We start from the raw sequence: 20,353 nt of genomic DNA, 5'->3' as shown, positions 1-20,353 counted from the left end.
GTAGATGCTTTGTTTGATGCATGTGGTACCCCACTACGATAGGGTGCATAGAACGCTTACAATGCCTTATTTCCATAGGGTGAAGATGGTTTGCCGGTACAGGGTTGCTGGAATAAGGTAAAATGACTAGTGAATTTGCTGTTTCCTGCATCCTGCACTTTAACGTGTGACATTCCTGACAAAGATGGTGCCCAAGGGACATAGACACCTATATTAAATACCCAGTGCTATGCCAAAAGACATCTCCCAGTGCCGGAAGTCCCTTCAAAGCCTATTCACTAGAATGCGCATAAGGTGTCCTCCAGTGCCAGCAGCTGTCTTATGGCAGGGGGGGGGTCAACTCCAGTCCTCAAGCACTACCCTCAACATGTCAGGTTTTTAGGATATCCCTGCTTCAGCACGGGTAGTTCAATCAGAGGCTCAGTCGAAGACTGATTGAGCCACCTGTACTGAAGCAAGGACTGATTGCGCCACCTGTGCTGAAGCTGGGATATCCTGAAAACCCGCCCTGTTGGGTGTCTTGAGAACTGGAGTTGAGTAGCCCTGTCTTAAGGCATAGCACTGTTTAGTAAATATGCCCCACGGTTTCAATACATTATTAGTGAGGCTATCTTTACAAAATATCAAAACACAAAACGCCTTTTTGCACACTCCATTGAGTATTGTGTTGCACAGATCAGCGTTAGGGAGGCCCCATATATGCAGAATTCCTTTTGGTCCATAAATCAGGGCACGTGTGCTGCAATTCTGGAGAAATAGACATTATGTATCAAAGTCTTCCGGCTGCAAAACTGTGATTATCAATTTGATTATTTGATACATAACCCCCATGGTGCAGTTAAAGGGAACTGCACCCTGATTTCAAGAACCTGAGTAACACACATGTTCTCATGCTCCCTTGAATACAATTGTGCTTGGAGTGCCAGCATGCTGCTTGTTCATCATATACTGCACATGGAGATGAGTGTATCTTTGTAAATGTCTCTGCACGTGTGAATGCAGTCATTATCTTTACCTGCGGAAATATCATTAAGCAGATCCCAGTAAAAGAACTCTGATTCCACTAGGGAACACCATTATCAGCAAGAATCTGAGGGTTCACCTTAAGAAAACGCAGATAATTTGGGGCCGACAAATGTGTCTGATCTTATTTGTGCCCATATAGGCTCGCACCTCCTTCAAGGAGCAATCCAGGCCATTTTTTCTTCTTCATTTCGAAATACAGCCTTGAAGCAGGGGGTCTCCGGAGCTGAAACCTGTTAACTTAGGCTCTGGGGAGCCCCTACTTTCAGAGATACTTGGCTTCATAGGGGGTGCCGGTATCTCTGCAGTTTTCAGCTCTCTCGTCAAATGGACAAATAGGAAGGCGAACCTGATGATGTCACAGCTTCCTATTGGCCCGCAGTGCCTGGGAGTTTTGAAAACATATAGTGAACCCTGAATTGCTACCGGCACCCCCTAGGTATCTCCGGAAGCACTGGGTTTCCGGAGCTGGAAGGAATGGGGCTCAGCTCTAGAGGCGCCCTGCTTCCATTCCGTATTTAAAAAAATGAAGAGAAAACGGCCTTAAAGTGTTTTCTTACCTCCTAAAACTCCACCAATCACTGAGATGCCAAATCTAACCTACGTTTGTTTTCTTTTGCAGTGATCGTTCTAACCTGGGATGCCCTGTGTGTCTGTACATAGAATATTTATTTTTATACAGTGTTCATTTAAAGTACCAACCTTTTATGCATATTTTTTGTACAGAAAATACTAAAAGATTCCTCTCGTTTTCATGGACCATTTGTGTAATTTTTTTAATTTTATTTTGTGCCTTTGCTTTTCTAATATTTGTGAAAGAACGCTGCTGTATTTGCATGATATTTGTGCATAGTTATTAAATAACGCTTCTTAAGTTATTGTACTTTGGTGCCAAAAGCAAAGTTTATCAGAGAAGTGACGGCCTATTTCCAAAGTATGATATTTAATAAAATCCACCATTTTTTGTTTGTTTTTGACATTATAGCCTCATGACCAAGGTTATTCGATGGTCCAGAGCAGGGGTAGCCAACTCCAGTCCTCAAGGACCACCAACAGGTCAGGTTTTCAGGATATCCCTGCTTCAGCCCAGGTGGATCAGTCGAAGACTGAGGCACTGATTGAGCAACCTGTCTTGAAGCATGGGTATCCTGAAAACCTGACCTGTTGGTGGCCGTTGAGGACTGGAGTTTGCCACCTCTGGTTCCAGAGAAAATTGACTATTTAGGTGTCGGCGGGGTATTCAAACCAAGTGGTGTTTTATCAGGCATCAGAATTGGAGATCACTGTGTTTAAGTTAAAACTGCAATCTGTGATCAGCCATTCCATATCCATATTTTAAAGAAAAAGATTTTTTTTATATACATCAATCAAAAGAAAGAAGGTTGTCCCACTAGTACTGCGGGTTTGCAGCTTTGTAAAAATGTCCCAAATATCCACCCACCTTTTTCTACTTTCATACCATTGACAAAGTTTCATTAGTAAATCAGATGGACCCACTTACATTTTTTGAGCCCTTGGGTTTTGTAATGTCTCTTGACTTGGTGTATTTTTTTTAAAGTTTATTTTTTTTCTCTTAGCTTCCCTGAACCAAGGGGGTTCCCCCAAATGCTGACCTGTGGTTCCCCGACATGCAGAGACCTCCTGCTTCCTGAGTGACAAACTGTTTTGTCCACCAGGCAAAAATACCAATAGAAAGTTGAATCGTCATCAGTAGATGATGTTTCGACTCTCTATTCGTGACCCTGCAGCCATATTTGAAGTCTTTTTGTGTAAGGGTTCCTAAAGGGCGCGGGAGTATGGATTAGCTCCAAAAGGACTCCCTTCACTCCCCCCCCCCCCCCAGCCCCCTTCGGTTCAGGTAAGCCTATAAAAAAATTTTTTAGGGGGATTGCAGCTTTAAAGTGGTGGGATTAGAATAAACAATGTCTAATGTATAGGATAAAAATACCTCACACTAATTAGAACCATCGGTCACTGGAGAAGGTGTGGGATGTGCGATGTTCTGAGGTCTTGTGGTGCACCAAAGTTCGAGAACTTTGTTGGAGAACGCTAGACTTAAGGTGTTCCCAAGGTCGGCGAGTCTGATATCATGTTCACATGTTGTTTTGTGTTTGTATTGCATGGTTATTTTTTTTTTTTGCCTATTTCCATGCTGAAAATGACTATCTTCTTTGCTCTGTAGAAAGCAACAGTGACTTTGTTTTACCTGATATACTAATGCTGCAATACAGCAATGCCCAAAGTTGTTCTTCCAACGGAGGAACTTTTACATAAATGCAATGCAGTCATGTTTTTTACAGAGGTGAAGGAGTACAACGTTTGACAGAAATATTCAGGTGTCGTTTCAGGAATAGGATAAATAAACACATTATGAATTCAAGAGAGTATGTATATGAAAATAATGCAAATATACCAGCTGCAAACCAATACAAGAATCCCACCCAAAATTATAGTTACACATTTTCTTCCCTTTTACCAGAATAATTTGAAGATTCTGATTGAGAAATAAAGCTGAAGGTGTGCTGTATCAAGCACATACATGTATTGGGGCACCTTTTTTTCACCTCTTAGCTGAGAAAGTTCAATCTTTAAATGACCCCAGGAATTCTAGACTATTGAGACATATTTTACATTGATATGTCTACGTTCAGCGTAATGTAGTATGAGTAGCATAGCTCTATTATCCACTGACTATGTGAGCAATACTAATTAATATACACAAATGAGTTTTGTCATATATTAGATAGTGAATTGTATTCTGTTCCCACTTGAAGCACAATGGCAGATGGTATTGTTATAGGTTGGGTTTTTATACTGGCGCATGGAAGTGTTGGCAATCTGTCAAGTAGTTCTGTCTGCTTTCTGACAAACATTGTTTTTGCCTGGTTTGAATTTAACCCATTGAGTGCTTAAGGGTCCTGCAATTTATCAATAAGTTTAGCCTTAAGTAAGTAACATAAAAATGTCCACCTTGGAAAGTTATATGGGAGAGGTATGGATAGGCTTGCTATATAACAGAACTGCGTTTACTGTGTTATACGTACCTTCATTTAACATGCACCTATAATGCAGGGTAGTATGCGATCAATGTACAATATCACTGCCATTTATGGTGAAAAAAGGGAAATAATAAAGCTAGATCTCCTTATATACAACAAACAAACTAGATGTGAGACATACTGTCCCTTTTAAAAACTAGTCTAAAAAACTATCAATATTTAAACCTGGAATCTTACGTTTTATAAGTGGTTGCTGGTAAGATTTGTGATGAATATGTTCCACATTAACAGGATCTGTTTGTTATGACATTTGTAAATTGGTTGTAGCCTTAAAAATGACTAAAGTAGTAAAATACATAGACACGAAAGGCACATACTAATTTGGCAGTATTGGTGCATTCTATCAAAAGTTACACATTTATAGTGACATGAATTGGTCCGTAAATGATTCAATGATATCTATGAAGGCAGTATGATTATTAATAAGTGCCAGGAATTGTTAAAAGAAAATGGTGTGAATCCCATCTTGCAGTCCCAACCAAAATGTGATAAGGTAAAGCAATGTCAGTGTTGTTTTCCCAAGATGCATACTCACAAAAGAACGTTCATTTGCCACTTTAAGGGGCAGACTCCATGGCTACTAGCCAAAAAATGAAGCTGTACAGAATGCAGGAACTGAGAAATGGCCTGCAAAGATGAAGATGAAGACAAGGGTCTCCCATGCTTGAAGATTTGATGAAGTCTGCTCGACTTGGGTCAATGTCTGACAGAGCTTCTGGGAATTGTTCTGTCCTGAAACCCATGGTGCCATTACAGGAGACCATGTGCCTGGTTGGAGTTTCATGGTGTATCTATCACAAAGTTCTCCTGCATCCATGAGGACAGATGGCTAAAAGAGACAACTCCTAACACTGTGTATTTATGATGCTCTCTTGAAGTTTCCCATCACACCATATTCTTTTTAGACTGACAAGTTTGACAGAGTGGGGGAAAAAAGATTGTACAGACTCTTTCTACAGGACTACTTCGCGGTGTGAAAGAAACCACATCCTCCTTCCTCTCTTCAGCAAGAGCCTTTGGAAAAAAATGGATACAACATGATTTCTTGTTTGTTCATTTTGGAGAGCAGCTGTAGATTTAATGAGGAAAACAAGACTAACTTCCAACAAGTGCCTATTGATGATTCCATCTCTAACCTTCCCACTGCCTTTTTATTTTCCAACCTATTATTTATCGCCTTTTTAATGACAATCAAAGATAAGGGGACAGTTCCAACTTGTATAAAGCACCGATTTACAATATATTTAGTGATTTGGGATATTCCCTAATATTGCTACAGATAACTGGCTACAAATCGATTACAATATCTAGTCATTGTATTATTATTTCTGCTGACTTGTCAATTCCCTGGAGCTCACATTTTAGTGTGTTTCGTTCAGCATTTGTGTATGTTTCAAACCAGCGACTGCCCCAAATAAAGATACTTAAATATAGATGTATATTTTAGCTGGTAAAAACCTGTGAGTTCTTGATGAATCTCTAGCTACTGAATTGGAGTAATTTGTGCTGGTGAAGCGTCCTTTGAGGTGACAAAGTTATTCCTGTAACGCCATCCTAAGGATTAGCTATATTTGACCTCCTTGCCGTGATGCTTTTGACATACATTAATAACCAGGTTTGCTGTACTGACTGGTAATGAGACTGGTGATACCATGTGCTCTTACTCCATACCCTGGTGCTCTAAACACCCATACATGTGAGCTCTGTGGTTGCACAAGAGAATTCCAGCAATAGCAGTAAATGATTCTACTACTTTACACCCCTATTAGTTTTCTGCCTACATCCTTTTTAACCCCGTCACTGGCAGAAGTGCCAAAAAAAAAAAAAAGCACTGTTCCACTTTAAGGGGTTAGTTTGGCTATAAATACAATACGCTGTCGTAGATCTATAGATCAGGAAGAAAACTCGTTTCTTCTGCATCCCCTTTGGTGAGAGGTTTTTCCTGGACGTTGTGTGTACATGAGCTTTCGAACTCTCATGCCATCTAGAAGTTTGGGAGGCCTTTAAACCTCTTGAGCTGACAACATCGAAGTCTCGCGTTGGTCGATTAAAAAGTATCATTACGTGCAAAACAGTAATTTTAGAATGATGCACAAAAGGCTGGTGAGAGGGTTGTTGTTGTTTTTTTTATCTTTTGTCTATGCGGTAATTTTGTGATTTTCAATATTTGTTACTTGACCAGAACTGCAGGCGTTGTGCCTCCTTTTTCTAAGAAAACACATTTTCAGAATGTATATCGTTTGGTAATATTTGAGTAAATATCCCTTTTAATTCTACTCCTGTCGTCATGACAAATATTACTGTGCTATTACCAGTTCTGTAGTGTCCTTTCTCCACTTTTTCCGTTTGTATTTTTTATTTCGGGGCCCTGTGTGTACGATGCTTTGGGAATGTAAATTGAATTCATGTTTCGCTGGGTTTTGCTGAAACACTCCCCAAGCCTAGATAATAATCCTATGTTAACTAGCAGACTGGTGCTTTAATCCCCTTCAATGAGGGGATGCCATACCTAATATAAGGAAGTGAACCTGTAATGACAAGATCCAGGCTGACCCACCTTAGATACTGTATCTACGTAAAATGTTATAGTCCGACTTGGAAATAAGATTGCAGGGTTGTGTGACTAAGAATCGGTTCTCTTAGTACGGGTTGTATGAAGCCCAAGCATGCAACCATAACCCCAGCCTCACACTGCCACATATACAGTATATGATTTGTAATAATGTAAAAGTACTCCAGTATGTAAAACTCTGACCATTTCTTATGGTTGTTCCATAGTTTAGCCAGGTCCCTTGAGCACAATGAAAGCTTTACTTTTTTCATTTAATATATAAGCCCATTTTCACTAAGTGGGCCATTCCGTAAGACACCTGGTGACCCATTCAAGAGTCGAAAGGTGTCTTATAGAATAGCACCACTTAGTAAATATGGCCCGTAATGCTGAAGTTACTGGCTAGTGAGATAAAATGCTACAGTGATTACAAAAATCGTTGTCGCAGCCACATTGAAGAGGGCCTGCATGTTACTCACAAACAGCTTGGCTATGGGGCCTGTTCTAGTAGCTGCGGTATTGTACGTGTGAGATTGCAAAATTTGACAAGGCAATAATGATCGGAGAATAATTTAGGATCTCGCCGTATTCTAAAAGATTTTCGCTTCTAAAATATCACATCTGTTGAAATCGCACATTCCGAGCGAAGAAACTTACAGTGCAGATCGCGCTTTTTTAAATGAGAACTTTAATACATTTTTATGATATAGATATATATAGGTATATATATACAGTATATATATATATATATATATATATATATATATATATATATATATATATATATACCTATATATATATATATATACACACACACATATACAGTAACGGAGTCTGAAACCAATGACATTGCTTTTGAAGCATGGGAGGCTGGTTCAAATTCCGGTGTCATCCCCTTGTGACCCAGGTCATTTTATCTCCATTTGCCTCCCGGTGCCACCAGAATTAGATTGCAAATTCGACATGGCAGGGATTTATGTTTTGTTATTAATGTTAGAAAAATGAACACACGCGCATATATTTAAACTATTATATTAATAATTCCCATAGAAAAGGGCAATATTGTCAAGTAATGCCCTAGATGGATTTAAGGTAATCAGCTTCACATTGGCCCTTCGACTCCTCCAGCCAGGGCAATATTGATCAGTAATGTACATAATTCGGTAGACAGTACAGGGAAAGGTAATTAAACCAATTGAATTAGGGAGTCTGTGCCCAACAGAGCAAAAACAGCCAATCTCGCAGCTATTGGGGCAGGGGTGGCCATCGGCAGTCCTCAAGAGCTACCAACAGGTCAGGTTTTCAGGATATCCCTGCTTCAGCACAGGTTACTGCTGAAGACTGAGCCACCTATACTGAAGCAGGAGTATCCCGAAAACCTGACCTGTTGGTAGCTCTTGAAGGCTGAAGTTATCCACCCCTGTATTGGGCCAATCTCTCCAGCTTTGAGGTGCTGAGATAAAATGTGCGATTACTTCCACACTCTTTTGCATTTTTGGCTTTACGGGGGCACTAAAATACCAGCGAATTAGCAACATGGGGGACATGGAGACATTTTGGCCATATCGCAGGAATTTGCAGAGCCGGAAAGAAATGAAAAAAGAAGGGCTTTTAGAATATGATGACGTGCTAATCCATGCAAAAAGTGCTCTTTGCGCATTGGAAATGCTACTAGAATAGGCCCTGTATGTGGTATTAGCGTGAAAATGAAAAATGATAAGGAATTTCTAGATGAAAAAGAGGAGAACACAGTAGGACTGGAGCTTTGATTTGCAAGACATAGATTGGGGGTAATCTGTACATCTCCAGATCTTTCAGGAAACTACAACATACTGTAAATAGCTACAAACCTGAAGATACAGATGTTAGTGTGGATTTTGTTATTGTGGGATTAAACCATTTGCCAAACTAGTTTCACTCTTGTCTCGACAGTTTTGTTTAGGCTGGGGAGTGTGGGATTCCGTCGTGCGATAATTCCATTGTTTTATTAAAATTCTAATGTAAGCAAACTGATTCAACAAACCTGCCGTCTTGTTCTCGTTTTGCACAGTTCAAATCTCCCAAATTGAAGTCGCTTCTTTCATTTCCTAGACTCAGCGCATGATCTTAAAGATATGAACGTAACAAAGCAAACAATTTCATTAATTTTGTGGCTAATCCCAGGTTCTTGTCTCGTCTAGGGATGTACAATTCAATTATGTGGAAATGGTAGTCAAATCTGTAATTGTTAATTACGTGAATCCTTTCTGAAAGTGGCATTTAAAAGAGAAAAAAAAAACGTACACATTATTTCAATGTGTTTGTGGCAGTTAGCAGAGAACATGATTGTTATTTGTTGAAACAGTTGCATTTAGCTTTTTGCTATTTTTTTTTTAGTTTTGCAACAACTGATGTACTGTTTTATCTTGTGATATGAATTAAGATGTACAATATTTAATGCACTAGTATAATACTCTTATTTTGATGTATTAAAGTGCAAAGTGGGCATTGTTTGTACTTTCCTCTTGTGGCCATACGTGGACTATTATGGGAGACTTGTAATATTTTTTGTATCTCTTGTATTTTAAGATGAGCCTCACAGGTATTTTAATACACCGCAAAAGCCCTACGAGTGGCATTCTTACTAATAGGTTTCTGATTATATTTTTGCACGCTCCTTCAGCTGCTTTTGACTAAGTTATTTCAATATCTATTATCTTGCTTTAATGTTTTATAAGGTCATTTAGGGATTTCAAAAATGAGAAAGGCATTAGGAGTATGAAACAATTTAATGTTGCCTCTAATTTCTCTTGATATTATAAAGGAGCTCCTTGGGGTTGTTGCAAAACGTGCTGTCCTTATCGATTAGGCTGTCAATCGTGGCTTAAAACACCTCACTGTGCAGTGTCCAAATCACTGTCAGGTTAAAGCACCTGGTAAGGTTAAACATGAACATGACCAATGTATGGATTAGGTCAGGGGTGCTTAACTGCAGTCCTCAAGCCCCACCAACAGGTCAGGTTTTCAGGATATGCACGCTTCAGCACAGATGGCTCAATCGGAGTGCATTACTTACCTTCAGATTCACTTATCACCAACACCCTAAATTGGCTTCACTTTAGTATATAGTTCTGTTTGCACATATCCATGATGTGAACACCTGCGCTCCCCTTACCTGGAAGACTTCGTGAATTCACATGGACCTGGCAACGGTCTAAAAAGGGTTAGTTTGAGCTGCTCTACAAATATTATCACACATTCTGTCACATTGGTGGTGATGAATTCATTATTACAGTTTTATTTAACTTTGATTCACATTAATTTGTGTGTTATATATTTGTTTATTTCACGTTCACTGTCACGAATTTATGGTATAACCTCCATTTTTTAAAATATCTATCTGAAGTAAGCACGTAGCTTTATAAGGCTGCGCTTATAGTGCCGGCGACAAGTCAAAACAAATGCATTGCCGCCATCGCGTGCGCTTATAGTAAGCGCGGCACGATGGAGTGACGGCGCGGTCGCAATCACTGGAAGTCATCTCAATTTGATTTCTCCAGCGACCGCAGCCTGACGTCACCGTCGCGTCGCTATAAGCGCAGCCTAACTTGCACTTGGTTCACCAAATTTCATAAAGGAGCTCCCAGTTACAATCCTCCAATTTTGGCTCAATCAGAAGCTCATTCAAAGATTCATGAGCTTCTGATTGAGCCACCTGTGCTGAAGCAGGGACTGATTGAGTCACCTATGCTGAAGCAGCAATATCCTGAAAACCTGACTTGTTGGGGGGCTTGAGGACCAGAGTTGAGCACTCCTGGATTAGGTGACTTTAGTTTAAGAAGCATAAAAACATGACTGCACTATAATTGTCCTATTCATTAAACTCCAGTATTGCCAATGCAAAATTGCCCCAAAACGCCATGCAATTTGACGCAATACAAATCAGGCGGTGTCACTGTATTCATTAGGAGTTATTTATGTATAAAAATTGCACCGCTAGACGTTTTATTTGCATGCACTTATCGCCCGATTTGCTGCAATACCGGTTGTAAACTGTCATTAAGATACCTCCCCGCCTTCAGGTAGGCGCATTAGGGCTTTTACTGGAGAGGCAGTGAGGGAGATTTCTCTCGACCTTAAGTGACTCTCCCGGTGACCTTCAAACGCTCACCTTAATGAATATGCCATGAGTATGTCATTTTGCGAGTGTGCCTTATTTGCATACAAAATTTGCTTACGCACGGAAGCAAATGGCAGTAAAAGAAAAAAGCCTGTTCTCTCATACAGTAGGTTGGACATACAATAAAGGCTTTAATGAACACGGCGAGATACTAATCCGTGCAAAAAAAACATGTTTCTGCCTGGAAATGCACTTATCGGAGTTGAATGAATAGGCCCCTTTGTGCCATATTTACTTCTATACCTAGCCGATCCGTGACTGCTGATGGGAGGCTCTTGGAGTGGTTTAGGGCAGAGGTGCTCAACTCCAGTCCTCAAGACCCCCCCGACAGGTTTTCAGGATTTCCCTGCTTCAGCACAGGACAGCTTCAGGATATCTCTGCTTCAGTCCCTGCTTCAGCACAAACCTGACGTGTTGAGGGGGTCTTGAGGACTAGAGTTGAGCACACATGGCTTATGGAGTCCTCCCAGTGTCAGATTTCCCGTGAGGCCCGGGGCCTAAGGCGGCGAAAATTTGGAGGCGACAAAAATTTCCTCCATATATTTTTGCCGCGCTTTCTGGCCTCTCGGACGTAATGGGAAGGCACTTGCCTGTGTCGGCGGCCTCCTCTCTGCCGCGCTCCTGCTCCTTTGGAATCCCAGCGTCAAATGACATCATGATGTCGCATTTCCATGGCAACGTGCCGCCACGTGACGTCACGTTGGTGACATCCGCGGCGTCATTTGATGCTGGGATTCCAAAGGCGCAGGAGCGCGGCAGAAAGGAGGCGGCCGACTCGGGCAAGTGGCTAACGGCGGCAAATTTAGAAATCCGTCGCCGAGTTCTCCGGTTCGCGAGCCTCTTATTGTTTGGAGTTTGGGAAATTTAAATCATTGCCGGTGAGCCAATCAAGGTGTACCGAATGCAGTTTGTTGCTTATCTATGCAAACATGTAGGCCCATGTGTCGTAAACAGTGTCAAGCTGTGAATTACTTTACAGCACATTCAAAGGAACGGACCATAAGGTGTTTTAAGGATTAGCACCACTAAGGAGATATGACCTGCAATATACAGTATTGCAATTCAGCATTTGTCATGACGGCTAAAAATAGCAGCTTCCAGTCAATACGGCTGCTGTCACAGTTACGCACTGGTCCAATGCAGTCATATTGAAACAGTGTCTCCGTATTAATCGGAAGCTGCCGCGTTAAACTGTCGCAGAAAATAGGAATCCATAATGAACTGAAACATATTACAAGTGTATTTTAAATGTTTAAATAAAATTTGCAACGATTTACAGATGTAGCCAACTGTATTGCAACTGGTGGCACGCTGCCGTGGGGGGGCGGGGGAGGGACACCGCGCAGCAGCGGGTGAGAACGTCCACTTGTGTGCAATCAGCCGCTAGCGGAGCTATTGCTTTATTCCACCAGCGGGGGGCGCTCCACGTGTCGCAATAACGTTGGGTACATCTGTATATGAAGGTCTACAGAACTACTGTAGGTTCATCACAGGGTCTGACAGCTGTGATAGTGGACAGCAGACATCTTGCATACTTCAACTGGGTGCTCCTTCAGCAACGGGTATGTTATCCCCCTTCACCATCTATAGAATGTACTCAACTCCGAGTTGCCTTATATGGCTCCAAAGAGTGAAGGGTTAACTTATGTTGGCAATTGTATATTTGTTTGATAATGTTATTCTTTTATACACGTGTTCTTCTGCTTCTCTCTCATGCAAAACATAAAAAGCTCTATTGTTCTTTCAGAAAGTCTAATAGTTGTCAATTGTACTGTAGTGAGATTTCCATTTTTTTCCCCCAGTATGTAATATTGTATTTTCGCATTATCTGGTGTACATACTTTCTTACTTTTCTTTTTTTAATAAAATGTTTACTTATCCATTTATTTTTCATTGTTTATAGTCGGCAGCTGCCCGAATAAATAAATTATTAAGCAAGTCACAGGCTGATGTTTGTTTTATTAATAATTTGGATTTTCATTCAATAATTGGTTACACATATAAATATGACTGTGTACACACAACGGCTGGTCACCTGAATTGTGCAGAAAATCAATTCTAATTTGAACAGTGGATTTCAAAGTCCGGTGTCCACACACTGTGAGCTTCAGAACGGAAAGAGGACTCTTCTCACCAATGATTAGGACTTCTGACGTTTTTGTGATCATTGATAATTGCAGTTGCAGTGAGAGACTCACTTCAAGTAGATTACATTTCACAGGTCTGCTATCAATATCAGTGCAGCTATCCGTACCCCCAATATCATTGTAACCTATAATAATGATGTAAAAACCTAATATATATATTCTTTGTAAATTTGTCACCTAAATATGAACACCTATTTCTGAGCAATTCAATTACTTTTTATAGAAGTCCACTTCCATCTTCAATTGATTCAGACAATTGGGCACAGGCTGTGGATGAGGTGGACATACACTGGCGGCACACTTTATTCTTACCTGGCTCGTACCGCAAGCCGGGAGGTGTCCCGGCTTGCTCGTTGCTTTCCCTCGGCATGCCGCGCGTCATCGATGCGCGGTCACGCTTCATCGGGAGCGTGCACACGGCGCGCGTGCCCTGGGTTGCTCCTAATGTGGGGGATGCGGTGGGGGGCTCCGGGGGACCCGGCGGACCCGGAGAGGGGAGGGGGAAGCCCTGATCGGAGGACCGACCCTCCGAGGCTCCGGCGCACGCCCGGGACACCTCGGCGCGCGCCCGGTTATTGTCGCGGCCGAGACCGGGCAAAGGTAAGAATAAACTCGGCCGCGACAGTAAATGAATAGATAGAAATCAGTGCTACCGGATTATACCATACATCATCTCATACTTCCGGTCATATCAGACCGTTGCGGGGATTCCAAACTGAGTTTATTTTATATCAAGCATATATGAAGACATTTCATCCCAAGCCTCTTTCAAGGTAAGTCACTGTCTCTTAAACTATAAATATCTGCAGTCGACAACCTGTTGAGAACATGGATTCCGGATATCCGTGCTCCTGTTGGTCTCTTTGTAACAGTCTTTTCTGTCCCAACTCCATGTTCTCCTGGTAGGCGCTTCCACAACAATTCAGCAAAAATAGAAACCCTGAGTGTGGCTTAAAAAAATCCCAAATTGCTTTCTAAAACACAAGGTAAACAAGTAGCGCATTTCGCAACAGCGACGAGGTGCGAGATCACTGCACTATGGAAACGGTCAGAAATCCCAACTATTCCTGCAATCAGAAATAGAATTTGGTTTGTTTGCCAGATGGAAAAATTAACAAGTTTGGTTACAGATACTGGCGCTAAATTTGTAAAAGTCTGGATGATGTGACTAGCACAAACAGACATCCCGGGGGTGGATGGTACTACAATCCTACTGTGATAGTCTCGGAAACACGTTCTCCGCTGACTCGAAAAAGACAGGCAATAGTCGGAAGAGATCTAAGGTAGTACTTTAGATAGAGAACAGAGAGGCTGGCCACGTGAGAGACCCACTCCTGGGTGATAGTGAGGCAAACGAATGGACTTCCCCACCTCTCCTGATTTAGGTTAAAATTTTCTTTTTCTTATAAGTCTGACTATTTGTATAACTGCTGTGACTCATGAATATGTACGTATGTATTGTTACATGACGAAAAAACTTGAGATATAAAAAAAAAAAAATTATTTGCACAATATTCATTAGCACATCCAAAAAAAGCTCACAGAAAACCGCCCTGAGAAAGCACTGATAGGCTTGAAACGCGTAGGAGATTTTCTTTGTGCTTTTTTAGACTTGTTGAATATTCTACAAATAAACGTGATTTTTTTTTACTGATCTGAGTCTTGTCTAAGAGTATGGTGCAGCGTAGCCCCATCAGGGTTTCTAATTATGTAGATTAGGTGGAAGCTGCTTTGGGGACCAGGTAAAATAAAGGGTTTATACCCAAACCTCACCTCTATTTGAGTAGCCCTGATGAATTGTACCATCTACCACCTTCCTTACTGCCATCTGTTCTGATTGCAAGAACCTTTTATACTTTAGGTATCTGGAGCAGCTCTGCTCGGAAGATAAAATGCCTGAACAATGACATCCGACTAGTCTGTACACCATAGAAAATGAGATAGGGTCATGCTGTGCCACTTAGGATGTTTCCAATATTTGCTGGGCTTTAAAAAAACAAACAAACATATTTAATGCTGTGATTTTGAAAACCTTTATAGCACGGCCCCATGCAACAAAAGTACAATCTTATCATTTGACCATGTTATAGCGTTAGACCCTGAGGGAACTAAGGACACTTTTAGGGCTCAATGGGAGAGGGGTGCGGATAACAGGAATGGCGCTCTCAACCAGAATGAATAATTAAACTCTAGAAATCATTGTGCACATGGATCATACTAAACTCCAACTGTGAATACAATGTGATCGAATCTAATACCACTATTCACACATAATAGTGGATAGTGTGAGTGACAATCAAAAGTAAATACAATGGGAAAAAATAAGTCCTCCATTCAAACTTTCCAAGAAAAAAAACATACTCCAGTTTTTCAAATGTAGTTGTTCCAGAAAGATGAGGGAGCGGGGACATCAAAAATTAAAGGGAAACAAAAATAGACCATATTATAGTATTCATATACTGGACACCTAACAAGCTCCTATTGAACTGAGCTTTGTCTGAGTGCTTTTCCTGGTAATGTACAGGTTAATAAAGGCTTCAATCAGACTTAGAACTTTGCAACTAATATTGACAGATTTACTATAAATCATTCTTCCTGTTATTACACAGGTTATTAAGAATTTATATTAGCGTTAGGGACCCCTGAATTATGGTCTGCTTTGACGTTGGCTCAGGGGCTTACAACAATTTTGGCCAAAAATGTCAAACTAAAAGACCATTTTACTTAATAGATATTTATACATATATATTTAGGCACTGTACCGTGTATGATTTTCACTGGATGTGCTAAAACTGAGCTTTGTCTGTGTTTTATGTGCTGTCTCTGGTTTTAAATAAACATATTATAGTATTGTCAGGAATAATGGGAGTAATAATAGGAACAGACCTCCAATGAGTATCAGTGGGCATATCATAATCTGTGGCAAATACAGGTGGGTAGTGGACTGATGCGGGTTATCTCGAAAAAGAGAAGAACACCATCGCACAGATCTATAGAACAATCTTTATCAAATGAATAGATATAAACTTGTAGAATGCGCACTTCCGAGAAGGCCTCTCTGCGAAATACAGTGATAAAAGCAATTCTGTGTTCAGCGGCAATCTCACCGCTTCCGCGATGCCGATGCTGTTGGATGCCAGCTGATGTTGCTTCCGGTAGTGGACAAGTTGAAACCTCAGCAGCCATGACAGGAGTTCCTTCTCCAATCGGATATTTCTTACATATGTAAACCCGCCCCCCCCCCCCCTTGGGATTACTATGGCCTTAAAGGGTTACTGTGTGGGTTCACACACCATAAGCCCTGCCCAGTGCTGCCTGTTGAGAGAGACATCACAGTAGGGTATATAAAGTGGGGGAGAGGTCAGGTCCCTTGAGGAGTCACAGAGGAGGGACCTCACTGTGAATAATGTACATATGTTCAGACAATAGATAGAGTCTAGGATAGGGTAAGGATCCCCTTCATTGTTTTATAGTTAGGGACAGAGCCCTACTTAGCGTACCCAGGAATGGCTCCACACTACTCTCATAGATTTGAAGAGACAAAAAAGTGTATTTTCAAGCGCTGATACATGACGTCAGCGTCACGTGAGCTGGTTCAGCCAATGAGGGCGAACCAGCTACGTGACGCCCCCGCCACGCCTCCAGATCGCCTCCCCAATCTCCTGCAGCTATATTTACAGATCGCTGGGACTGCAGGAGTGCGGGAAGCTATGCGCGAGGTCGCGAGCGGGCGCACAGGCTGTATAATCTCAGCCTTAGAGACAAGATGTAACGTATATGCTGTGATTGAGCCTTTATTAACGGTGACCAATAAAGCTACTGTTTGTATGAATAAAGTTCCTGGCGCCCATCGTTGCATTACTAACGCCCAGCCTGCAAGGATCCAGCACCCTAACAAGGTAATAGAGACTGAGTAAGCCAATTAATGAGACATTTCATGTAGACTCCTGAGGATGCCGGCAGGGAGGGTTACGCATATAATCTGAGCCAACACAATCAACTGGTTAAAAATGGACTGTGACGCTGGATGAGGAAGAAACAAACACAATATTACACAAGCAGTTACAAGAAAGAGATGTGTATGACTATATTTAGATAAGCCACTTGGAAAGGAAGAAGTAGGTTCACTGCACATTTCTCCTTATTCGGAAGGACACGTTATTCCCCCTGTGTATGGTTTCATCTTATCTGGTGAAGGATCTTAAAACATATTTCTGAATAAGTGCCCTATATTTTTCAGGCCTCAAGGTGACTTAAGATGAAATGTATCCAGATAACCAACTCATATTTTCTCCTGCTTCCTGTTGTGTCTGCATAACAAACGTGGGCTAAGAGTTCCACCCCATCTCAGACCTGGTGGATTTAAATCAGCCATCCGTGCTGCTTAAATCTTTTGCAACTGTTTTTTTTTTTTTTTTTTAACTTCCTGAGCAAAGGTGTCACCCATATCAGAACTACGGTATTCAAACGTCCGGCGACCCTTGACTCCCGAGATATTCTTTTTTGAATTTGCTGGTGTATTAAAAAAATAGGCTGGCTTTCTATGGAATGAGGCTGAACCCAGCAGGCTTATTTTCTTTGACTGTTATCTAGGCCAGTGGGGCGCAAACTTTTGGTGCTACGCCCCCTGCCTGCTCTCCCCCAGTGCTCGCTCCCCCCCCCCCTTTACCTTTGTGCCGGCGTTGTTTGACGTTGCGTTGTCATGGCGATGCGTCGCCCGAAGCTAGATGAATCAAGATAAGTGTGTTGCAGAGGCCTCGGGCGGTCCCTTGGCATTACATTAAAATGCCTTGGGGAAGAGCGCGGGACCTCTGTATCTGCCACGCCCCCCTAAAAAAAATCTCGCCGCCTCCCACTTTGCGCACCCTTGATCTAGGGCAGCGGTGCGCAAACTGTGGGGCGCGACCCCCAGGGGGGGCACGACACTGCCGACGGGGGGCGCGGGGTTTACAGAGGCCCCGCGCGCTTCCCGAAGGCACTTAAATTAAGTGCTGGGGGAGCTGCAGGGCCTCTGTAAACCTAACTTACCGTGGCTCCGGCGGCTTCCTCCCTGCGGCGCCATGGCAACGCGGCGTCAAAATGACGCTGCGAGGTCATGTGACGTCACGTTGCTATGGCAACGTGACGTCATTACGCCGGAGCGCGGGTAAGTTGGGGTTGGGGGGGGCGCGGGAGCGAGGGGACAGCCGTCAGGGGGGCGCAGGGAAAAAAGTTTGCGCCCCCCTGATCTAGGGCATAGGGGGTTTCCTGGAGGTCAGTGTAATGTTACATGGTTCAGTTCCACTGCAGGCAATGTATAAATAATACCTTTCATTCAGGGGAGGTGTGGATTGCGGCAATCAAAAAAAAAGAAAAACAGCAAAATAATGAAAACTTTGATACATCCCACAATAATATAGCACCGAGCAATTACTAACCTAACTTTATATACTGACGCAGAAGGAGGCAACACGCAATGACTGTTCTTAGGGGGAATGTAATGTACTAATGTCAAATAGCTAATGTATATATAAAGCCCTCTCCCGCCTTAAATCCTTCTCACTGACGCCCCACACCTCTCTAATGCCCCTACCCTCAATATCCGACTAGCACCCTCTATAGCCACCTTTAAGACCCACCTTAGGCTGAGTTCAGGGTGGATGCTGCGGCCGCGAGCTTCCGTGTGCACCTCCGCCGCGTGCTCCTGCAGCTCAGCGATCTGTGACTTAGCTGCAGGAGTTGGGTTGCGGCGTTTGGGGGCGTGGCGAACGTGTCACGGAGCTGGTTCACTGAACCAGCTCACGTGACGCGACTGTAGCCCGAAAATATCATTTTGGGTTGTAGCGGCAAAATGTAGCAGCGTCAACGCTGTACTTTGCTGCCGGTGGAGTTTTTAGTTTGAATACTCCCACCGAACAACCCGAAATTGTGATGAACGTGCGTGCTCAAGCAAGCGCGCGCACATCGGATAGCATCCACCCTGAACTCAGCCTTAAGACACACCTGCTTAACGAAGCATATGAGTAGCTCCATGGCTGATACTATACACCTCATATATCGACATTGGCCCTTGCAGACGCCCTTACCAGAACACCCTCCTACTGTCTCTGTACGTTCTTCCTACTTACCAATTCGATTGTAAGCTCTTTGGAGCAGGGGCTCCTTTTGCTAAATGTCATTTTTATGTCTGAAGCACTTCTGCCCATTACGTGTCATTTGTATTATTTGTAATCTATACGATTGTCACGTGTATTACTGCAGTGAAGCACTATGTACATTAATGGCGTTATATAAATAAAGACCTCCATACATACATACAAGATATCCCAACTCCTGTATGCAGGTGATGCATATTTACAGTGGTTTAGTTCAGAATTTGCCAAAAGGAATCATATTTTTCAGAGTAGGATTAGAAGACCACATAACATTGACACATTCCCTTTTTCCCCTGCACATTTATGATGCTCATGTCAGATCTTCTAAAGGAATTTGGGGCCTCAACAGTAAACGTCTTTTTCCCCTAGCATAGATATCAGTTTAGAAAATCTGTGCCCGCGTCAGTTATGTATTAGTCTCATGGTCATATTTTCATTTTAATCAGTTTTTTTTTTTTTTTTACACTAATATAATAGTTTAGGTAGAAAAAAGACATATTGTTGTAGCACGAGTTAGGCCGCGTCCATGGTCGCCGAGATCACGCGGAGGAGTGCGCGTGCGTCACGATCAGAATGCCTTAAGGCAGGGGTGCGCAAACGTTTCCCCGTGCGCACCCCTGCCTGCCCTCCTTTGCGGCTCGCGCCCCCACATTCCCCCCCCCCCCCGTTCGGCCCCGGCGACAAATGACACGCGAGGTCATGTGACATCACGGTACCATGGCACGTGACCCCACTGCATCATTTGACGCTCGGTTACCATGACCACGCGTCGTTGGAAGGTAAGGGAAGTCATGTATTAGTGTTGTTATAGAGGCCTTGCGCGGTGCCCCGGCATTTAATTTAAATGCCTTGGGGGAGAGCTCGGGACCTCTATAACTGCTGCGCCCCCCCCCCCCCCCAGAAAATCTTGCGCCCCCCCCAGTTTGAGCACCCCTGCCTTAAGGCAATGATCAAAGCCATAACCGAGCATGCGAGGGGGCGCGCCGTGCGCAACGAATAAGAAATTTGATTCCACGGCGGCGCGACGGCCAGATCAAGTGAGCTGTTAGCCCAATGAGGGCGAACCAGCTTTGTGATGTCATGGCCACAACCCCCCCCTCCCCTTCGTGTCTACCCAGGCCACCAATCGCTGCAGCTAAAATGCGGGTGACGTCACTGTCACGGTAGCTTATGACAAGATATAATGAACACCAAATATCTGGGTTGAACTGAACGAGGCTTAGATGTAATAAAATATATTTATTCCTTAAAAAAGGTGAACACAGCAATATAGTACAATT

At 42.6% G+C, this 20,353-nt stretch overlaps 1 protein-coding gene across 1 annotated transcript in view; it reads left to right on the top strand.

The window, feature by feature from the left end:
- The window catches only part of COL13A1 (collagen type XIII alpha 1 chain), a 122,660-nt gene extending 120,592 nt beyond the window's left edge, over positions 1-2,068 (top strand). Inside the window, exons 39-40 of the mRNA XM_075610618.1 lie at positions 79-117; positions 1,646-2,068. Of these exons, the coding sequence (XP_075466733.1) occupies positions 79-117; positions 1,646-1,648 (42 nt within the window). The 3' untranslated portion in view covers positions 1,649-2,068. The remainder of the gene's footprint in view (positions 1-78; positions 118-1,645) is intronic.
- Positions 2,069-20,353: the final 18,285 nt, after the last annotated feature.

Source organism: Ascaphus truei, chromosome 8, assembly GCF_040206685.1.
Source record: "Ascaphus truei isolate aAscTru1 chromosome 8, aAscTru1.hap1, whole genome shotgun sequence".
Lineage (NCBI taxonomy): Eukaryota > Metazoa > Chordata > Amphibia > Anura > Ascaphidae > Ascaphus > Ascaphus truei.
This window is presented reverse-complemented; position numbering and strand designations above follow the sequence as displayed.